The sequence below is a fragment of the Zonotrichia leucophrys genome, chromosome 1 (assembly GCF_028769735.1).
Source record: "Zonotrichia leucophrys gambelii isolate GWCS_2022_RI chromosome 1, RI_Zleu_2.0, whole genome shotgun sequence".
Classification (NCBI taxonomy): Eukaryota; Metazoa; Chordata; class Aves; order Passeriformes; family Passerellidae; genus Zonotrichia; species Zonotrichia leucophrys.
The window spans coordinates 88,486,759-88,508,656 of NC_088169.1; the positions used below are offsets into that span (position 1 = coordinate 88,486,759).

Genomic DNA, 21,898 nt, shown 5'->3' on the forward strand with positions numbered 1-21,898 from the left:
TTCTGCAATCATGGAGTCAATGCACGTTACTCCCTGGTCGGGGATCTGCCTGAGACAATACATAACAAAGGTTCTGTACCTGGGTGCTTCTCTTGTCATAAAAAATGAACAAAAATAAAACCATTTCAACCGCTGGAGTCCACAGATATTGACAGTATTTGCCCTATGAAGTTCTAGAATTGATACCACATTAATGGATGAATGGCTGTTAAACACGCCCCAGTCAATATGGAATTCTACAGTCCTACTAACTAGAAGCTTTAGTAAAGATACTGACCAGTCAATTAACTTGTTTAGAAAAAATAATCTTCTGTTCTACAGGCTACCATGATCATTCGATATTGTAGAAACCATCTATAACCCTATTTAAGATTCTGCAGTGGATAAGCGAAGTGGATAATCACCAGCAGTAAATGACACTGCCTCTGTTTCAGCTCATCATTCCACTTGCTTTCCTCATAATAAGTATGTTATCATATAGCAGAAATAGCAAAAAAAGAGGCAAGACTCCTTCCTCAAATAAAGGCAAATTACTATACTAATGTAGAGGAAGTGGAGTAACAGAGTCCTCCCGGAATAGTTCTTAACAAATATAATACAAAATAAATAGAAGATGTATGGCAATTTCCTTTAAAAAGTGAACTGCCCTCCCAAACACTATCAAAATAATTTTTAAAAATTTAAAAGTTAAAATACAAATTCCTGTCATTATTCAGAGCTTTCTAGATGTTGCTCAGTCAGATTTTTTTTAACAAAGCAAGGGTATCTTCTAATAAAAAAACAAAAAACTTTCTTTTAAAGTTTTGTTTCCAGCCACTGGATCTTGTTACATTAGTGACCATCATGAGACTCCTCTTAAAACCCCTTCTTCAGGCAAATACACAATGCAAGCCATTTAAATCCAGCTTGGATAAACTCTCCAGTGCTGCTTGCCCCATGGACATACAGCCTTTGAAAAACTGTAGAGTGATGCTCTTCATGATTCATAGCACGGCATACTTTTGAGACTACAAATCATTTTTCTAACTCTTCCCTGGCCTCTTGCCTGATTTTTTACAATCTTTTAAAAAGCAAGCACTAGGAATGGACAAAGCATGACGACAGCAACACCTTTGTCAGAAGGTGTGTGCAGAAGATGTAATATTGCTATTTTGTCTGTGCTTACGCATTGAAGGATCCCGAGTGCTTTTGTATAGCTACAATACAGCACGAGAGGAAACTCTCATGTCTTAAATAAGTACATCTGACTGCAGATGCACAGTGATTTGACTGTACTGAAATCTCACAAACTCCTCTAGATCTCACACTAGAGACAAACCCAACACTGAGCATTTGAATCTTCTTTTTATTTCTTTATAAATACTCAACAGGCTTGGAATAAGCACTAGCCCTTAAAAGTTTCATTAGAAACCCTCTCTGTTTATCAATGAACCCACTAACAATTTATTTTTTAATCTAACCAGCCAACTTTTAAGTCATTTTGGGTTAAAAAAGGTATGACCGAATTTCAGATTTTACGTAAAACAAGTATTTTAATGGTAGACCATGTCAACAGTCTTGAATGGAAAAACTTAGGATAAGTCCAGAATTTTCCCAAGAAAATTCAAGTCACTGTTTAATCTCTCCAGTGTCTGTTGCTTCAAACATTAAAAAAACACCCCAAATCTTGCCTCATCTGCATTTGCCACTGTTAACATCACTGTCCTTTGACTTAATAAATTAAGAGCAGAACACACACATTTCCCAACATGCTGCGCTGCTCCACGAATAGGCCACAGCTGAAAAGCAAGGGAAACAAATAAAGCAGGAATTTACTTGAACCCCTTAAGTCCCTTGTAAAAGTAATAGACTTATCAGAACTTGATATTCCTTGCCATTTAAGGTTTTCAGTGTTTCCTATTTTAGACCAAATCTGGCTCACCAGCTCCAAACACATACTTATTTTCACACACACTTACCTAGGTAACAGTCGGAAAAGAGGGTTAATAAACCTAACACTCCACTAGCCTCTTTAGAAAAAGACTCAATTTACTGGGATCAGCATTTGATTTGCACAAAAACAGTCTCAGTGAAGTAAACCTTTTTCTCCCTCTCCAAATTAAAGCTTTAGGAAAGAAAATAAAGTTCATCTGCATAATAGCTAATTTTAGAAAAAGAAGAATGACAATTCATTTTCAGTTTTATGCAAAGTAACTGTTAGGGTCTAAACACCCTACATACATCTTGATGTAGATGAGAACATCACGCTATTTGAAAAAAAAAAAACCCAGACTTCTAGTGGTGAAATTATCCCGAAGAAAACGAAAAACATTATCAGAGGATGGAGGATATTTGGGACTATATGCCTTTTGAAGCCTGTCATCCTTTAACACCACCAAGATAAACAGCTCAAATTGGAGTAAATCCATTTAAAAAGAAAGACCTTTCAGGTAAGATAAAGATAGATAGATAGATAGATAGATAGATAGACAGACAGACAGACAGATAGATATTTGCACCTTTTTTTTTAATTAAGATGCTTCTAGTTTTACAGTTCCCTCTTCACTGTTTACAAGAACTTTGCAATCTACTAGGAAATGTCAAGAGAAAAAAAAACCCACATTGCAGTGGAGCTTCCTTTGAGAATCTCAAGAATCTAAGATTATTACAGGATCTGTGTTGCATTTATGATGCAGCTGGTGTTAAAAAGTAACAAAAGTAACAAAATACACCTGAGTTCTCTACAAGACAATAGTTCTCAAATACTGACAATTAAAGCTCCTACCTATTTCTGTCCTGTTGGGGCCAATGCCATTATGAACTCTCAGGTAACTGGAATGACAGGAATCGGAGTCATCAATATCAAAATCACCAAACTTGAGCTGAACTCGCTGCCCAGGCTTCACACGGATTTCCCACTCACACACAGTGCTATTGGGAGAGGTCTGGGGGTAGTTTATGGAGGCCAGGGTCCCGCTCTCAGGGCCCAGCACAGTATGTCCACACCCATCACCTAGGAAAGAACAGACAGAAATCAGCTCCCATGTTCATCTTCAAAGCCTCATACCACACCATGCAAACCACATTGTGAGAAAACTCCAAGGTAACTCACCCGCAAATGACACAGCAATGGTGACAAATACCACTCAACTACCATTGCCTTTTGCTTAGCTTATCATCACAGGCAACCAGAGAACTGCTACAACATCCTCAATGAGATAGAAAGTGATCCATAATGACTTACAAAACAGCATGGACAGTAAAGGAAGTGTTCCTGCTATTTTGTATTTCCTCAACACCTCAGTACAGAAGGAAACAGGTGCTGAAAAGGACACAGAAACTTGACAATAAAACAAGAGCACATTGGTTTTTCTGAGTTACTGTACTCACAACACTATGAAAAAGAAGTACAAAGCCATTGGACAGCAAATAAAATACAGCATATTAAATAAAGCTCTGACTACTACCAAACTGCAAATATGTTGTTTTTTACTGTACCACTATTTTAATCCTGCAATTCAGTCCTATTTCGAGAACACACTCAATTTTTTTGAATTTTCCTGTGACTCCAACCTGGAGCCTTCTACCTAATATTTGAGTATTAAACACCAATAACAGTACTAAAACTAATTTAACAAATGGAAAACAATATCACAAATTGTGTATTGTCAACACTAAATTATAAAGAGCAAACTGATAAATTCTATTACTCAACAGCTAGACATGCATTTCACCCGGTATGTAGCACAAAAGGAGCAATTTCTGTGCTGGTTTAGAAATGTGAATGTTCTTAGAGTAATGTTCACAATGCTCAGCATGATTCCTATTGACAGAAATTTGTTGTGACAGTTAAGTGTTTAATATTACACAATAATACATGTAGTTCCTCTACTGAATATGAAAAGGTAAGCTGAGCTTTAGGTCCAAAAACTGTACATACACTTAAGAAATTTAACTAAATTTCAAAATTCTTAAATGTATTACATGTAAGGCTGAGTGGAAAACTAAGTCCAATGCACTGAAGCAATGTGGAAAAAACAAACCCCTGTGATTAAGTTAATTAGGTCTGATTAATCTATTTGCAAACACAACTAATTTTTGCTAACAAAAACTATTCTCCTTATAATCTGAGCACATTGAAAGATAGCTGCAGGTTACAAAAGCTAAAGTACTGGTAGTATACACAGAATCATAAATGGATGCAGATGTAAACTGCAGCTGTTTATCTTGCTAGCAGTCTGGAATGAAAATTATACATACTTGGAAAAGTTAACTGGAATATCTGCTTAGTAAAATCAAAACTTGTATTTGTGAAGCTGTTCTTCAGCCATATTTTCAATAATGCAATTTGCTTTAAAACACTTTGTTCTATCTCATGGCAACTATGATTTCTATTTGGATGACAGCTGATCAATTACTTTTCTAAGTTAGAGTTTTTCTAACACAAGACACCATTGTTCAACATTACAAAGAGATAACCTACACCGCATGTTTTATATATCACTATAATCCTGGTTTCTTTCAAAAGGCATGTTATAAACCAAAGAAAACTGAAAGCTTTATCATGCAGAGTCTGTATGGCCTTGGTTTATAGGCTACCATGTATTCAAATGTCAGATTTCTAATTAGTCTTAATACGCTAACACTTAACAATAAAAGACTCCTTTTCTAGTAAAATGGCTTTTCACAAGCAAATACACACACTATAAAGTGCATGGAATTTTTTTACATAAACAACAAAAATCAACAAATACATTCATGGTGATACATGGAATTAGCATTTCAAAACTCTTTATACTGCAGATATAAAAATAATTATCAACACAAGCAGCAGTCAGTTTTAGGCTATGTCCTAAACAAAAGCAATGAGCTGTTAACCAGTTCTGTCCTTTTCCTTTCCTGTGATGGGGTAAGCAATTGCTTATTCATTCACAGATTGAAAATACTGTGTAAATACACTGACACAGTGGCCTTCTGAATATGAAATCATACTAGCATTCACCTGTATGGGCAAATACACTGTTCTGAATGCATTTTAAGAGAAATAAAAATCCTTGCATGAACTATAATGCATAGAAGTTAATTATTTCTCATCTCAATAGGCCTGTTATTGCAATGCAGTCACCACACAAATAGTATTTCTTAAATGTTCATGATGAACAGTACACAGCTTTCTGATGAGAAAAGCAAAAGAACTCCAAAACACATTTAGGTGAGAAAATGCAAATAAAATATTTAAAGTTTTAAAAATTGTGACTTTTCTTTTAAAGACACATCAATAAAAAAATGACAACATTACGTCTTGTAGTTTGGAACAATGTATTGTTACCCATGGCTAGAGAGAAAAACTTTCTGATTTCCTTCACACAATTTAATGGAAACATCAATCTCAAACCTCCCTTTTGTGGCAGGCTTTCTTAAAAACATGAAAGAAAAAATACTCCTCTATGCATATTAAAGAATCTGCTGTCCAATCATACCAGAAAATCAGGGAAAGGAACAACAGTTGTGCTGAACTGCAGCATCTTGCTATAAAGCAGATTTTTTAAAGTAGCTTACTCTGAATGGACACTTTAAATCTTTTTATTGTATTTCACTTAGGTTAGAAATGCCAGACACTTCATGTCTGAAGAATCTGAAGATTACCATGGCATATACAGTCTGCCAAGGGCAGCAGCATCACACACAAGCTATTTGGAAAATTTTAAAAAGCACAATTCCAGTGAAACTTGCAGATTCGTGAACCCACATCCTGCTGTATTGGTACTATAAAAGGACAGTTCTTGAGCCTCTCTGTGTAACGTGGCGCTTCATCATTTCTACCACACTTCTTTATACATCACTGATGAATTCCAGAGACACACACACACAACCAGCTTCAAGGGAGCAATCTGCAATACTCAGCAATTTCTCCAAGAAAAAGTGCAATTCTTTTCACTATGGCAGCATACAGGACAGTAGCCACTTCATTCATTTGCAAGTCATGAAGCGCCACAGAATCTTTTGCTTCTGTTAACCTGTGAGAGTAGAATACCTAAGAACACACAGAAGACAGACATCAATCCCCTTCTCAATTATTCCTGGATGGGCTGACAACCTGTGTTGTCAGTACACACCTGAACAGGTCTCCTGCTTTCTTTCAGAGTTCTCTGTCACACAACAGGCCTCCCACACTTGCAGGATAGATTAAGTCCTTTGTGGGAGCACCAGGTCACTGTGTGCACGGTGTGCACACATCACACCTGACATGTGGAGGGGCTGTAGATGTGCATCCAATCTCACATGTCCCGGGGACCAAGTTCACAGCAAAAAGGAAAAATTCAGCTCGTCACCAAAACTTGTGTTAGAAACATGGACATCTCTTAAGCAGCTGGCAGAGGAAGGCAGACTGCTGCCATCAGGAGAAGGATCCATCTGTTCTCCAGGCACCTCTGAATGCAGCCTGGATGGACCCTCCTGACAGAGCTCATATGAGCCCTGGGCCATGGCACACTGATGTCTGATGCAACATGCCAGTGGTTGAAAACAATTTCTTAGAGCCAAGTTCTTTACATCAACAAAACACAGGAGTCAGACCAACACAAACATAACAAATCCTAAGGATTTTGATAGTTGAAGAAAATGTGGAATTTAATAAAATGAAAGAATACTGAACATGCAGGAGTGGGTGCTAAGTTATTAATACCCACCCAAAAAAAATTAACTATACTCTTTAGTTGTGGAAGTCAACCAGAGCTTTTCCTCCTGGAGAACAGTCGCTATTAGTGACCATTAAACTTCTTCTCACTATCAAAACATGTTTAAAATAATTTTTTAGACCAGTGAATACTTTTCCTTTCTTTACTTGGAGAAGAGTGAATGATAAAGACATTAGACAGTTCAATATTATAACCTATAAAGAATAGCCGATGCATATCAAAACACCAATCTCAATTTTAACACATTGCACTAGCTTTTGAACAGACTCAATTTAACCAGAGGGTTTCCTGAGAAGATTTTACATATATAAGCTATTATTTTCTGTATGTTTGAGACTAAATATTGGATGTAATTGAAAGTTTAACTAAACAAAGGTAGAACCAAATCTGTAAGAGCCATGTAAGCAAAAAAGGGTATTTTAAAACATTCATTTTAACTTCAAATACACAACTCTTTCTGATTCAATGCATTACTATAATTTCCCCTGTTCTGTTCAGCTCCTGTGCTCTGCATTTCCTTACTTTTTCTCAGCATACCACTAAAAGACACGCACATGCTTTTTGCTTTTCTCAATGTGGGCAAGAAAGTTTACACAGAGACAAAAGAGTTCCATGAATAAGAAACACTGAGGAATTGAATCACAGAGACATCAAAGTCTAAATAGCTTTTTCAAGTACTTTCAAATGCCCTTATTTGCATCCTCCAAACTCACTGCTGTTTCCACCAAATTCCACAGAGTGATGTTTTTCAGGAAGCAATCTGTTCCACTGTCAGAATTAATTTTCTTACCAAGCCAGGAAGCACACAGTCCACTTTGATCTTAATGCCATTTGCTTTCCTCGGTAACACACTGGTTTGGTAATTTCATTCCATTACAGACGTTTCACAACATAAAATAGCCCACACTGTCACAAGCAAGGCCACAGCTCAATAAACACTTGAAAGCACTTTAAATTAGCACAGCCACAGACAAAAGCAAGCCTTGTCTACCTCTCACTTTTGGCCACACGTTCTCACACCCTTCCTGGTACTGGAGGCAAACATTTACGAAACCACATGACCAACCAGAGCAGGGACTTGGCATAAAAATAGCTGTTGGTTTTAACCGAGAGCACTCCCCAAATTTATTTGAGTATGCATATGCAGCAGTGCCTTCCTTGACAGAGGGGTAGGACAGTAGGGGAACACCAGCAACTGCTTCTTTCATCAGCATTGACAACCCATGCTTGCATTTTAAACAATCTTGAACACCAACCAGAGAGGTAGAAACCATCCCAACCCTGAGAAGAGCAGTCACACCAGAGTGGTGCACTGGCTCGAAGAACAAGCTGGCTGCAGAATGTCCCCCAGCCCACTGCCACCACACAGTGCTGGGTTGCATCAACCCAGCTCTCTGAGGCAGCTCTTGGTGCCACTGCCAATGGCAGGGCAAGAAGTGGACGACAGGTGGAATTATTACTCCCCCAGCTTGGATTGATTTATCTGCTGTAGGGCACCCTTAGACAGTTAATGAAATTATGGGAAAAGGCAGAAACAGGACAAAAGCACAGTAAGCATTTTGTTTTTTAAAATGTTGGCAGCTCAGTGGGGTGACAGGAGAGGGTGAGAGGAGACAGAGGCTGATTCTTGTTTTTACAGCAAAAGTACAAAATTTAATATGTCATTACAACAAAATTTTACTGTTTTTATTTACAATACAGGCCACGTGCTGGGCTAGTGATAATTAGCACTTTATTATTTTAATCTGTACAACCACCTTTACAATCATCCTCTCTGGAACTCCAGTCTTAGCTTTCAGCCCCCGAATTTTACACAAAAGAGTAACACTTAGGAATCCTAAATTTAGCATCCAAAATATGATACCATTTTAAAATAATGATCTAAAATTATTAAGTTGTCAGAGCAGGTAAGATATGTGTTTCCTGTGCTGTACTAACTAAACTGACAACTACTAAAAGAACAGTAGGGACATCAGCTGTGCAAGACTGTGCTGCAAGACTTTCACTTACTGATGCCATGGAAACTATGTGAGTAAGATCCCAGGGACAGGTATGACTTGCTTAAATAGTATGCTGGCAAAAGGAGGCTACAAGGACAGGCTAGGCACAGCAAAAAGTGATTTACATGAGAAATCTGTAGGAGGACTGTGTGCTCAGTGGTACATGATGCAGAAGCCCCTCTGATTTGCTGGCTAGGCTGATTCACAATGACAACTCATGCTCTGTGTCTTTGTTTGGCTGGCACATGCAGGTTGCCCACTTCCCAAGACACAGCATTTACTTTACTATCTGCACCAACACGTTCTTAAAAATAAACACTGCTGTGCTTCAGTGCTTTAAGTGCTACAAAACAGAAACAGATTATGAATAAATGAAAAATAACACACAGACGGTCATGCAAAAAACACTGTGACAATAAGCAATGGTCATGGTCAGGATGGGCTTCAAACCTTCTGGAACTTCTTCAAACTCCTCCCCACACTAGGACCACATGAAATTTCACAAGCCTCACATAATTCAACTACGAGGCAAAAATATTGTCCAATCATACTAATAATTCACACGCTAAATTAACACTACACTCAACACCTCCTACTTCCTTTTCCAGTTCATAAATGGCAGCACCATCTCACCTCTCAGGAGCAGCTGCCCCTCCCCTGCCCCACTCTCTGCTAGTGCTCACTGTACCCCTGTTGGGCTGCAGCCCAGTTCTCAGCCCAGGTTCCCATCCCAGCTGCCCTTTCCTGGGTCAAGGATGGGCATCGCCTAGAAGCCAGTGGAGCCTGAGCAACGCAGGGAATGCAAGGTAAGGAGAGAGAAGAAACAGCAGCAGCCACAGGTAAGAATAGCTTTTGGTACCTTGGAATCAACAGAAGTTGTCAGGGAGGAAGCTCCTGGTTTGGGTACCTGAACAAACAAACAAACAAAAAAACCAAACAAACAAACAAAAAAAATCTGAAAACGCAGTTGTCACTGAAAACCTCAGAACACGGTTGCCATTATTTGCACCCCACAGCTGCACCAAGAAGAGAGACTTTATATATATTTCTAATCCTCTTTAAAGGTTGTCATCCAACTGATGAAACAGTCCCAATCCACATCTGTGCACCAGCAGCTCCTCCTGGTGTAGGGGGCATACAGTATCATCTTGATTTCTAACATTCATTTTCTAATCTAATTTCAAAATTACAGCGGGGACTATTTGGAGTTTCCCCATTTTGAATTACTTGGCTTCATTCTAGCATCATAAAGTTTAATACACAATCTGTTCTAAAAGGCACTTCATTCCTAATTTTGCCCTGTAGATATTCCATTAAAACAAAGATGTTGCCGCACTTCTGACCCTCTATGAATACAACCAATAAAATAAGCATTATGTATTACTGATTAACAAGATTATGAACTAGGAGATAGCAGTAAATTTGAATTTTTAAGTGCCAAGTTTATCATAAAAAGTATAGTGAGAGCATGCAGGAGGTCAGTATGTGAAAACTCAGTCAGTAAAAAGTGTCTGTGAACTTTATACTTCTCCATCAGCTTTGCTGTACCTTCTTCCTAGCAAGAAGGAAATGATGCTTAGTGTAGGAGGACTGGAGAACTTCTCTTTAAAAACATCTCTTTAAAAATGAAGATATAAAGTAATCGAAACGCTTTATTTTAAATTTTCAAATATATTTAGGAAAAAGACAAAAACTGATCATCACTAGACTTAGTACAAAAGTGTTCAAAAACATTCAATTTAATGCATTCCTCTTTCTACCCTTGTGATAATGAGATGTATTTTGACACCTGTACACAATTGCCATAAAATAGAATTTAACAGACAGTTTGGTTTAAGGCTTCTTGGTTTATCACAAAACTCACAGATTTGCAAAAGAAAAACTGAGCACCAGTGGCTTCTTTGCACCACATTGAACAAGGCAAGATGTTTTTCTTCATATTTTAACCATTCTGGAGCCAAGTTAAAATAACCAGATATGGGCTTTAACTGGCTACAGTCCTGCTGAAGATGCAGCAGCTGCCAGCTGTGAAACCCTGTGTGGTCCTGAAGGCAACCATACATGCACAACATACTCAGCATACATGCTATAGCTCTGTAGTGCACTATCCTTTCAGAGGCTAAAGCTCTGAACTCTGAGGAGTAACCATGCAAAACTGCACCACTAATTCTTCTTTCCACTCAAGATCCTGAGGATCTTCCACCTGCCTCATTCCTGTAAGGTTTCTCTCCAGAAAAACCTCCATGTTTACATGCAAATAGCTATACAAGTGGCTTGTCTTGCCAAGTCTAATTAAAACACTTTACACATTCTATTTTTGCATTTTTAATTTTATATCAGGGTAAAACTAAAGAGAGATGTGACACAACTGCTAAAACGGTTCATTGTTATCCTTCAACATCGAGAGCAGCAACTGGCACTGAAACAGGTACTCCTTCTACCCCAAACTGCAAGAATTTGCAATTAAGAGACCTGAAAAGATTTCCTCTTTGCAGTTAAGCAACATTTGAGGTCTTATGATGGCCCGATCTAAGTTTAGGAAAATCACAAACGGATCGCTGAAGAGGAGGAGAGAAGGGTACTTAGGGATGAAAATTAATTATCCTCTTGCACATCTGGAATAATTTTACAGAATATGTATACACAAATCTTGATTAAATGCCAGGTCACAATAAACAGTACTAGTGTGATGACTGACAGCATCACTCTGGGAAGTGTTTACACCATTCTCCTGTTTAGAAACCATGACAGAAGAACTATCTGCTCACAACCATTCTCAGAAGCATGTCAAGCTTTTCAAGTTCCCTTTTCCACCATTAGCAGTATTCACAAAGATACCTCATATTATTACCTCTGACAGCAATTAAAGTAAGGAAACAAGAAAATGAGAGGAGTTGCTTTAAACAAGTGGTTCTATCAGTAAAACCATTTTGGGGGAAAAAATTTAAAAGAGAATCCACGTGACCTCATGCACAATCCATCAAATTCCTGCAAGACTGACAAGCCAAAGATGAGTAGCTGGAAAGAATTGTCATTCTGATGGAATATTCCAATCCTAGATAATAAAACCTCTTCCTTGAGCTAAAAGTATATTTAGAAAACTTGAACATCTGGGAGGGAGATTTAGAGGGGGGATTAACTAGTGAAGAAGTGAAGTGGAAAAGGGAGTGCTCAATAAAGCATATAGATTGTCTGACCATTGATTTTATTTCCACTTTTCAGCCCATAAATGATGCATGATCTATGGAATGTGGTTAATAAGGCAGTCCCCTGTGATTTGTTGAATTGGGTTTTTACATAATGAAGAATGTTAAAACATTATACACTAATTTAAAACTTTTACTGAACAATGAAAAATGTTAACAGAATCAAATATTCCCACATAGAAAATAAAAAACCTTTGTTTTTTTTTCTTTAATACTATAATTACCAAAAGTAATACATTTTTGCCAATGAAAGAGAAACTATGGCATAAAGAAAATGCCAGAGAAATATTAAAAAGGAAAAAGAAGCATTGAAGAACTACACAAATAAAAAATCTCTAGACACTTTCAAAAAGAAAAAAGCATCAAGTTTGAGCCTGTGTGATCCTAATTTATAAGTAATTTTGCACAATGATGGTTTCATAATGTACTGAAGCACAGAAAGGGCCTTGAAAGTTTGTACACCTTGAATACTTAAATTTGGCTAGTCACTATTCTAACTAAGGGGAATTCAGGAAGTTGCATAAAATTTCTTTCCAGAAAGTTTTCAGACTTGAGCAAATGCATCCTAAAAAAGACTTTTTAACTATTTCTAAAGCTACCATGCTTTAAACACCTGGAGAAGAAAACAAATAAAATACAAAAACAACCCCCCATCCCCACCCTATCTGCTTCTAAGACATTCTTAAAAACACATCTACTGGTATTGCTAGGAATGACACAACTGAGCTCACCAACTTGGTTTGAGCTCACCAACTTGGTTTGGCTTCCACAACATTGACTAATGTGATAGCAATGTACACAACCATCGCAGCCGTGGTGCAGAACTGGGACCTCAGTTGTGACACCACTCAAAAGCAAGAGGCGTTGGGATACTCACAGGACAGAAGTTAGCATTTTTAGTAAGGTATTGAGAACAGAGTATACTTACATATATCTTAAGATAGAGAATATAACAGAGTATATATATATTTATATTAATATCAGCAGTCAATTAACTGTAGGGAAATAATGATTACCTGAATCACAATGCACAACATCTCTTGTAGAGAGACAGGGACCAGGCCAATGCATCTTCCTCACATCAGCAAACACCAAACACAAGCATGCCTGACATGTACATAGTCAGCCCTCGTTTACACATTTTCTGCTTCCAGCAATCCTTTTTCTTCTAAAGAATGTACTTTTTTAGAAGCAACTGCCAAAGGCTGCTAAGAATCCTTGCACTTCTAATGGTTCGTGGACTTGCATTTCACATTGCTACTGCAAACATATTCCAGTTGTTTTATAGCTAGAGAGGTCACCTCAAATCAGTCTCACCGCAAACTTGCAACAAAATATGAGTTGTCACTTACTGCAAAGATGAACATTTATATGTTTGATTTTCAGGATGCAACTAAACACACCAAAATCAAAGAGACAACTAATCACTGAGCTTCACCAGTATCTACCAGTTGTGCTGGTTCAACCGTACAGACTGCTAACTCAATGAAAATTATTTTTATTTTGATATTGACAGAGAAAAAAAGCATATAACCCAAACAGAAGCGAAAACTCCAAACACAGAGATTTTGAAGAAATGCCAACAGGAAGCATGCAAATGCCATAAGCAGTACCAACTGACTGTGTTACAATTCCATGATCCAATTGATTGAAATAGTGGGATATCTAAACAAGTACAAATATCTGCTTTAATTTAATTTTTGCAGAGTTAGTAACCATAGAGAAATGTTATCCTCTTTCAACTCTTCACCAAATGAAACTAAGAGGGCATGCAGGGAAACACCAGAAGTTACATGCTAGAAAAGAAAGCATAGGTTAAACGCTTTTTACCCATTCAAGGGCTGGTGTTCAGGTTTTTGATTTTTTTGCATGCACTAGACAAAAAAAATGCATCAACCAGAAACCATTTTCAAAATCTGTCTTATTCTGTGGTCCAAAGGTCAAGTCACTATCAAATTTTCAGGTATATTTTTTGTTTCAAATAAAAATTGTTCAGTTATAAAGCAACAAGCTCAAACCGACTACAAATAGCACAACTCAAGCTGTTTGCCTCCAGTAATGGATGGCAAAGGATGCTGTTTAGCAAAATTTGGTATTTCATTACTGCATTAATGAACAAGCTTCACAGATAACAATCCACCATTCTGTATTAAAAAATCCCAGGACTAAAAATTCTGTCTTAATACTAAGTTACCACATGGCCTTCTACATCAGTATTATTTCTGCTCTCCCTCTCCACCTCTCCGAACTTCAGTTTAGTAACAAATCCACACTCTGTGCTTGGACAGTGGTTTCAACTACACTGTTTTAAATGAAAGGATGCTGAATGTTCCATAATACTTGATTTAGAGAAATTAATCTAACAGCAACTCAGTCAGAAAATGCAGGAGGGAAGGAAATACTTTGATTACAAAACAAATTCCAGGTTTTCCCAAAGCACAGGGTGCAGTTATAAAAGAGGGGGTGACAAACAACAGGTTTTTTTAAAGCCTTTCAAAATATGAATAAAATAACCAATATAGAAACATTTCACAATATGCAGAGCAGCAATTCCAACAAGGATTGCATTTGAACTGCTATCTGACATATAAAAAAGCTGATGCATTCAAGGCAGCCCTTAACCAGTTGATGACTTAAACTACACAGAGCAGCAGTGATCGCATTAAAAACCTAATGCATCATTTCCCACAGCATAAAGCAGGCTGGCAGAACTGCAGAGAAACAAGATATTTATTTTTCTGTTATATTAATAACGTAAGAAAACACTCCTGAAAACCTTGAAAGCTGAACATCTCCATCCAGTAGCAGGAAAATAATTTGCTAGAAGGTCACTGGCTTGAGATGCACACAGTAACAGCATACAAGCTTCTGAAAGAACACTTACACTGCTTTTTTAACACCAGCTCAGATGCTCGATTTTTATAGCCACAGACATATAGTTATATATATAAAATCAACATGCACTATACTGCTTATATCCAAACTGCAGAACGTTCTCCTGAGCATGAGAGCTACAAAGGGTACTTACACAAAAGGGTGATTCCTGCATTCTTTACAGTAACTAGGCTAGCATGACCTCAACAGGCTTCCAGATGAGCTGGGCTGAACCAAGCCAGTACTGAGAGGCACCCTCCCAAAAAAGATGCTCTGCAGAACACATGGGTGCACGTTTTGCCCACCAGATTCCCACACTCACTTCAAATAAGGCTCATTAACTGGAGGGGGGAAAAATAATGTTACTGAGATTCTTGTTTTCAAGAGCAAAGAATATCCACTCTTGTTAGGTCTATACTTCCAGTACCGGCTTACTTCCCTTCAGGAAGTGCATTCCCCCACAAAATTCTTTACAGCACTGTTCCTCCTCTCTAAATCCATCTTCTAAGTGCAATGCTGGGAAGTTAAAAAAGAGCATCAGAAAACCTGAAAAAGCCTACTGTAACTTTGAGCCCTGGTCTTGAAAAAATTCTTCCATACTTCTCAACACAGGGATGAAAGGGATTTGGGTCAGCAGTCCTGCCTAAATGGTACCAATCCCTGAATCCTCAGACTGCACAACTGCATCTTCAAAACATTTTGCACTCTTAAGTAAAACTGTCCCATTAAAAAAGCAAAACAGTTCATTAGAGCACTGCCCTCCTCCTCATAAAACACTTAATCTGATGTTAATTTGAGGGACAATAAATCTGTCATGCAAAGATCTGAGGGTCTTTTTAATCAAAATAATTCCTTTTGGGTTTGGCTGTGACTCCCTTTCTTCCAGATGAGCCCAGCCAAGGACAACAGATACAAAGAGTAGTGAGACACCACCCAATCTAATTTAGCAAGAATAGAAACTGGCACTTGTGTGCTTGGCAGCACTTGGCAATTGCTCATGTGACAGACAGCTGTGTCGCAGTGCTTTGTATTCACATGCCCAGAGCTCTCTGCAGCAGAAAAAGACACACCTGCAATGGGCTGCCCCAGCAGCTGGAACTCTCATCAGCCCCTGGCATAGCAGGAGATCATCTCTTCCAGGACCCAGAGGGAGAAGTTGCAGTCTCCCTCCATCTTGCTCAGCCGCTGGATATGTAGCTAGAGCCATCTTCTCTTTGCCTGATTGCTTCTCCCCAAACGACAGCTGACGGATCAGCACCTGCCCAGTTCTGACTGGCCACAGCCTGAACCACCGCTGCCTATTCCCTATGGGAAGGACAAGCAGAGGTGAGACCAGGAACGCTGTGGAGAGGAGAGCACACCAAGGAACTGATGAGACACAAGGAAAACACAAATGATCCACAAATACTGTGGCTGAGTCCCTGAACACAAGGCCATGGAAAACCATTTCAATGTGCACAGGGACATTAATTCTTCCAATTCATTTTTCAGATGATGGTAACTCAGCACCAGACATTCAGAAATTCTTTTTCTCTGCTACACCGCAGCAAACATTTTTAAGCTACAGTGGTGAATCAGTTCTTTGCACTTTCTTCAACAAAGCTTGAGAATATAACAACACCCTGATGGGCTGTTGTTTGTTTAGAATAAAATATGGGAATCTCATTCAAAAACAAACATTCAATGCTAATTTAAAAAAAAAACCAAAACAGTAAATAAATCTGCTTAAAGCCACTAGGGAATCAGCTTCAGAATAAAAGGCCCCTTCTAACTTTAGGCATTTTTTCCCATTATATAGGTACACTGGTATCCACTAGGAATCCCAACAGATAGGTACCAAACTAATTTGTGTGGTAACCAAGTTCTTACTCTACAGACCCTACAAGCTTCATATCTTCAGAATTACTGACACGTTATTCAACTTCTACTTTGATGAAAGCTAAGCAGCCCTTCCTCCTCTAGCTGTGTTTCTCTAAATTTAAAAAAGGTTAATGAACAGACCGTACCAAATTTATGTCAAGACCTAAACATCTGCTAAGAACACTTTCTCAGAATTCAATCCACAAAGAGCAGCAAGCTTATGTGCTGACTTGCTTTTATTCACACCTGCTTAATTACAAGAAAAACAAAAAAAATGCTCTAAGTACTTTTCAAATATCAATTTCCTTGCAACCAGAATCAAGAATCACTACACAACTGTTTCAAAAATCACAAGAGCTGACTTGCACAGCCATCAGCTAGACAGTCCCCAAGGCACAAGATTATGAAATGCAGCACAAGGCACTTTTGAAGGTGTTAGAGCTAATACAAAATGCTCAGTTTTCGAAGATAGCAACACACTCAAGTTCAAGTCCTTGAACAAGGAATTCTGAATTACATAAATAATGATTTTAATGATAGACTGAAAAAATTTCACTTGAATCCTACAAGATAATACAGTGGGCTAGTGTGAAAAACATATATTCATCACAGCAATGCCTGCACTTTTTCATTTCTCAGTTTGCTGCTGTCTGGAAGGAGAGGAGCACCATTTGACCCAATATTAAAAACAAGTTTCATGTTGACCAAAATAATGCTATTTTTACATCAGTTCACACCAGAAAGGTGCTCTGCAGAAAAGCATGTGAGAAATGAAAACACTATCTTCAGAAAAAGATTTAAATACCATGTCTAATGTGATGCTTAGAGCTGCTGAACAGTAGAAAAGAAAATGAACAATTACTTAGTAACAGAAGATCAGCCTTGCTAAGGTAATGAATGAAGCTAGGTTCCTACATAGTATCACTCACTGTACTTTTATAAAAGAAAAGCAATTTTAATTGTGGAATTTCCCAATACTCGGTTACTTTCATTGTCAATCAAGATATTCTCTTAGAAGCCTGATCACATATTTAATGCCCTAATTGAGTAGTAACTTTGTGCAGACCTTCAAGAGCTAGACAGCAGCTTCATTTCTATATGGGATTCCTTACCCAAATTGGAATTATGCCAGTATTTAGAGATACAGGACATGGGCTCTCCAACCTTCTGTAGAATAAGATAAATGAAAATATTTTGGCAAGGAAACAGTCCCTCACCAGCAGAACCCTTCTTCGAAACTCTAGCAGTTTCTCATATTGAAGCATTGAATTCAACAATACCAGAGTCCCCCACCTTACAACAAGCTCCGCTTTTGCTAGCAAATAAAATGAGGCTTGTCAATAGAAAAGTTCCCCTCCTACTCAAAAGTGAAACTTCTGAGCTAACTTTAAGCATTAACACTGCAACTTGAAGCTCTTCAGCAGTTACCCGAAGTACAGAAAGATGAAGTCTGACACATACCTAAAAGCCTGCTGTCCTCGCAAGCTCCTTTTCTTGCTGCATGGTCCCACCCCCTCTAACACATCCCTGACTAATCAGTGAGCCAGTTTGATTCAATCATCTGCACATAAATTATGACTCTTCCCTACCCCTACAGCTATTTCAGTCTTCTCCTAGAATAACAAACTCAGTCTGCTTATCAAAAGGTCACACAAGTGTCAGGTCAGCACAAGCATGATGCTCCTACACGATGAACGAACACTTTGCTGCTGCTTGTCTCATCCAGCAGCTACCTTCAAAAGACAGGCTATTAAAACAGTCCAATTTCCTCTCAAAAGCAAATGGGTCTTCTCCAGCTCCATTATAAATTACAGGAAAACAAACTCAGCTGTGTCAAATGCTAATAAGCATTTGTTTTGTAGGTGTATAGGAACATAAATGCAATCATCTGGAAATAAGAGGAAAAGGTCCACACAACTACCTTGCTCCATGGATGCAACACTGAGCTTCTCCCATTCAATTAATTAATTTTAACTAACTAAATGTTTAATTTAGATGCATAAACAGTAAAGTGCATATAGTTCCTATTTTCTTTGTGCATTTAAATGCAGCATTTCTGATATTCAACCATATTTCCATCTCTGAGACAGAAAGAAAAAGTTATGTGCCAAAACAGTTTCTGAGGAGATCCGTTTCTGAAACGATGCAAGACCAGTGCAAAAATCAAGTGGAATTGACAACCACAAACCTGATCTTCCCAAACCCAGAAGTGAGTTTCAAGCTGCTGTTAAAACACTCACTCCCACCACTATGTCCCAAGCACATGATCGAAGTGACAGTCACAGTGGCATCCTCTGATCTTCTGCCATGAAGTGACCAAATTGGGCCTTGTAATTTTTACAGTGCTAAAGCCTGGTCATTAATTCCAACCGAGGAGAAATCTCGTCGATTTCTCTAGACAAAAAACCCCCAAACTAAAACAAACAAACAAACAAAAAACCAAAACAAACAAAAAAAAAAAACCAAACCCCCCCAAACAAAAACAAACCCACAAAAAAAACCCACAAAACCCCCACCAAAAAAAACAACAAAACAACAACAAAAAACCAAGCAAACAAAAGAACCCGAACCAACCAAAAAAAAAACCCCAAAACCAAGCCAAAATAGCAAAACCCAACAACGCCTACTACTCTATCACACGTTTCTCTCCTATATACTTTGCATTTTCTTGGGCGAGCGTAAGTTTCTTTTCACAACAAGCAGAATCTTTCCTTTATCCGCCTCCTCGCTCACACCGAACACTCCACAGCCGGCAGAGAGGGTCACCCGCGGGCCGGGCGTGCCAACCCCACACAAACCCTGTCCTGCCCCAGTGCCCGGAGCTGCCTCCACAGCCCCAGCTCTCCTCCGAGCCGCGGTCACGCCCCGCCCAGGGGAAGCCCTCCTTCCGCCAGCTTCCCGCGGCAGTGCCGGAGCGGGCAGGAAAAAAATGTTTCTTGTTTAGTTTTGGTTTTGTTTTTTTGTTTCAAAACAGGGCTCTTCTCTCGCCCTTTGTGGGCCAGGCCGGGGACAGGTTCGGCGTGAAGAGCCACATGCCGAGAGGCGCCCCCTCCCAGCAGCAGAGCTCCGGAGGACTGTTTTTCCCTCCGCCGGCCGCCATAGCTGAGGGGCTCGCCCGCCGCCGCGCTCGCACCCACCTTTCTGCGCCTCGGTGCCCAGCAGCAATAGCAGAAGGAGGAGGCTAGGGCGGAGCAGCGAGGCCGCCCGCCGGGTCCCCGCAGGGAGCGGCCGCCCCGGGCTCACCATGCCCCGCGGCGTGGCCGGCGCGCCCAGCGGTCCCAGGGCATCCCGTCTGCGGGGCGGCCGCCCTGGACCGCGTCTGAGCGCTGCGCTCCTGCCAGCCCGCCCGTCCCCTGCGGCCGCCCAACCGCTTCCGGGGGCGCACGGGACCGCCCTCCTTCCTGCCGCCCCCTCCGCCCCACACGGCCGGGCCCAGGCGCCGCGGAGCCCCAGGCGGCGGCGGCGGCAGCGGCGCGGCCCCGCCGAGCCTGGGGCCCCTTCCGCTCCCGCCCTGAGCCGCGCCCTCCCGGGCCGCTTGCGCGGGGCTTAGGGCCCCAGACCGAGTCCCAGGGACCCAGCGCCTGAATTCCCGCTCTGTTCCACATCCGACCTCCTCTGCTAGCTGGCTACGAATATTTCACTTTTTTGAGCTTTTTTCCCTTCTAGAAGTAGAGATTAAGACAAAATTTCTGGGGAAAACTCAAACAAAAGCCCTTGGAAACACGGGTATTGCTGTTGTGAAAGGATAATCATAGTGCTCCACACGCTAACGTGAATTCAGCTCTAGATGTGGGAGGGCTTGGCTGTGAGCCATTGCAGCTTTAGCCCTTGTCCCCCAGCTTTTGAGCACACACCGGTGTGATTGGAGAGCTTTCCAGCTGTTGCACTGTAGGACTTTAGGACGAAATTGTTCTCCACTTCTCCCAAACAGCTCTTCATCACAGATACTGGTTCCTGGCTAGAAGTGTCCAGTGCTGGCCGCACCAAAATGGCAGGAAATCGTCTCAGGAGCCTGTTTTACCCAATCCACAGAGTTGCTTGAAGAAGTATTTTGATTATGTTTAGTAATTGTTTTAACATTACTATTCCTTATTAAGATGCTGAAAACTTAACTGAAATAAACAGGGCCAGGAGACTTCTTCTCCTTTCTAAAGCCTTTATTAAAAGTGATCAGCTCAGGATTGGGCAGCTCGGCAGGGCTGCAGTCCCCGTCGCGTCTCCCAGGGCAACTCAGAGGAGAAGGATATGTGCAGCTCTAGCCACTAGGGGCAGAGCCGGGGGATCCAGTCCTTGTGGGAGCCTTTAGGGCGTGATGTCCCCGTCAGATGTTGATTTCTCAGCGCGGTCCCCCTCAGTCTCAGCTCTGGGGACGACTCCCGTGGTCAGTGCGAGAGGGACTCCGCATCTCTGCAGGCTCAGCACTTGGCTCCTCACGTCTGGACATCACTTTAGTCTCTCAACTCTTATTTGGCTCGTTGTTTTTGGGGTTTTCTCTGTGCATTTGGAGCTGTAGTCCCCCACAGCATGCTGGTCCTGGAGTCACTTTGCATAACCCCCCTCCTCCAGGTCTCTTCTCCTCACTGTTTGGGAAGTGCCCCACCCGTTACTGTCTCGGAGAAGGGCCATTACCTCACCCCAGCCAGGGCTTTTACTAAGACCAAAACAACCATTAACAAAAACGACCCGTAATTACCATAACATAAGCAGCAGCCCAGCAATAGTCGTAGCTTTTTTCTTACAGAAAAAAATCAACTGAATTTTTGTTCATAACAGGATTTATGCAAAGTGACTCCAGGACCAGCATGCTGTGGGGGATTACGGCTCCAAACGTACTAGGAAAACCCCCAAAACAACGAGCAAAATAAGAGTTGAGACTGGAGTGATGTCTAGACGTGAGGAACGGAGTGCTGAGCCTGCAGAGATGCAGAACACCTTCGGAGTCCCTCTCGCCCTGACCAGGAGTCGTCCCCAGCACCGAGACTGAGGGGGATGGGGCCGGGAAAAGTAACAACGGATGGGATCACCACACCCTAAAGGCTCCTGCGAGGACCTGACCCCCACCTTTGCCCTTAGTGGACAAAGCTGCACATATCCTCCTCCTCTGAGTTGCCCTGGGAGAGACAACGGGAGACTGCAGCCCCGCCAAGCTGCTCAATCCTGAGATGATCACTTTTAATAAAGGCATTAAAAAGGAGAAGAAGTCTCCTGGCCCTGTTTATTTCAGCTACTGGAAGGTGGCTTCTCATATAATTAGGGAATTGTTATGAACAAAAATTCGGTT

At 40.4% G+C, this 21,898-nt stretch overlaps 1 protein-coding gene across 3 annotated transcripts in view; it reads right to left on the minus strand.

Annotated features, from left to right (window-relative positions):
* DCBLD2 (discoidin, CUB and LCCL domain containing 2) overlaps positions 1-20,057 on the minus strand; it is a 42,232-nt gene extending 22,175 nt beyond the window's left edge. The window contains exons 1-3 of one of the 3 annotated variants that reach the window (XM_064721344.1): positions 19,755-20,057; positions 9,537-9,584; positions 2,765-2,992 (exon numbers count right to left, since the gene is read on the minus strand). Coding sequence is in view for 1 of the 3 variants with exons in the window: in XM_064721339.1 (XP_064577409.1) it covers positions 2,765-2,992; positions 19,755-19,863 (337 nt within the window). In the remaining 2 variants the exon portion in view is untranslated. Of the gene's footprint in view, positions 1-2,764; positions 2,993-9,536; positions 9,585-15,827; positions 15,868-19,754 lie in introns of those variants that run through there. The other 2 variants (XM_064721339.1, XM_064721353.1) reach the window with 2 other exon arrangements.
* Between the last annotated feature and the right edge of the window lie 1,841 nt (positions 20,058-21,898).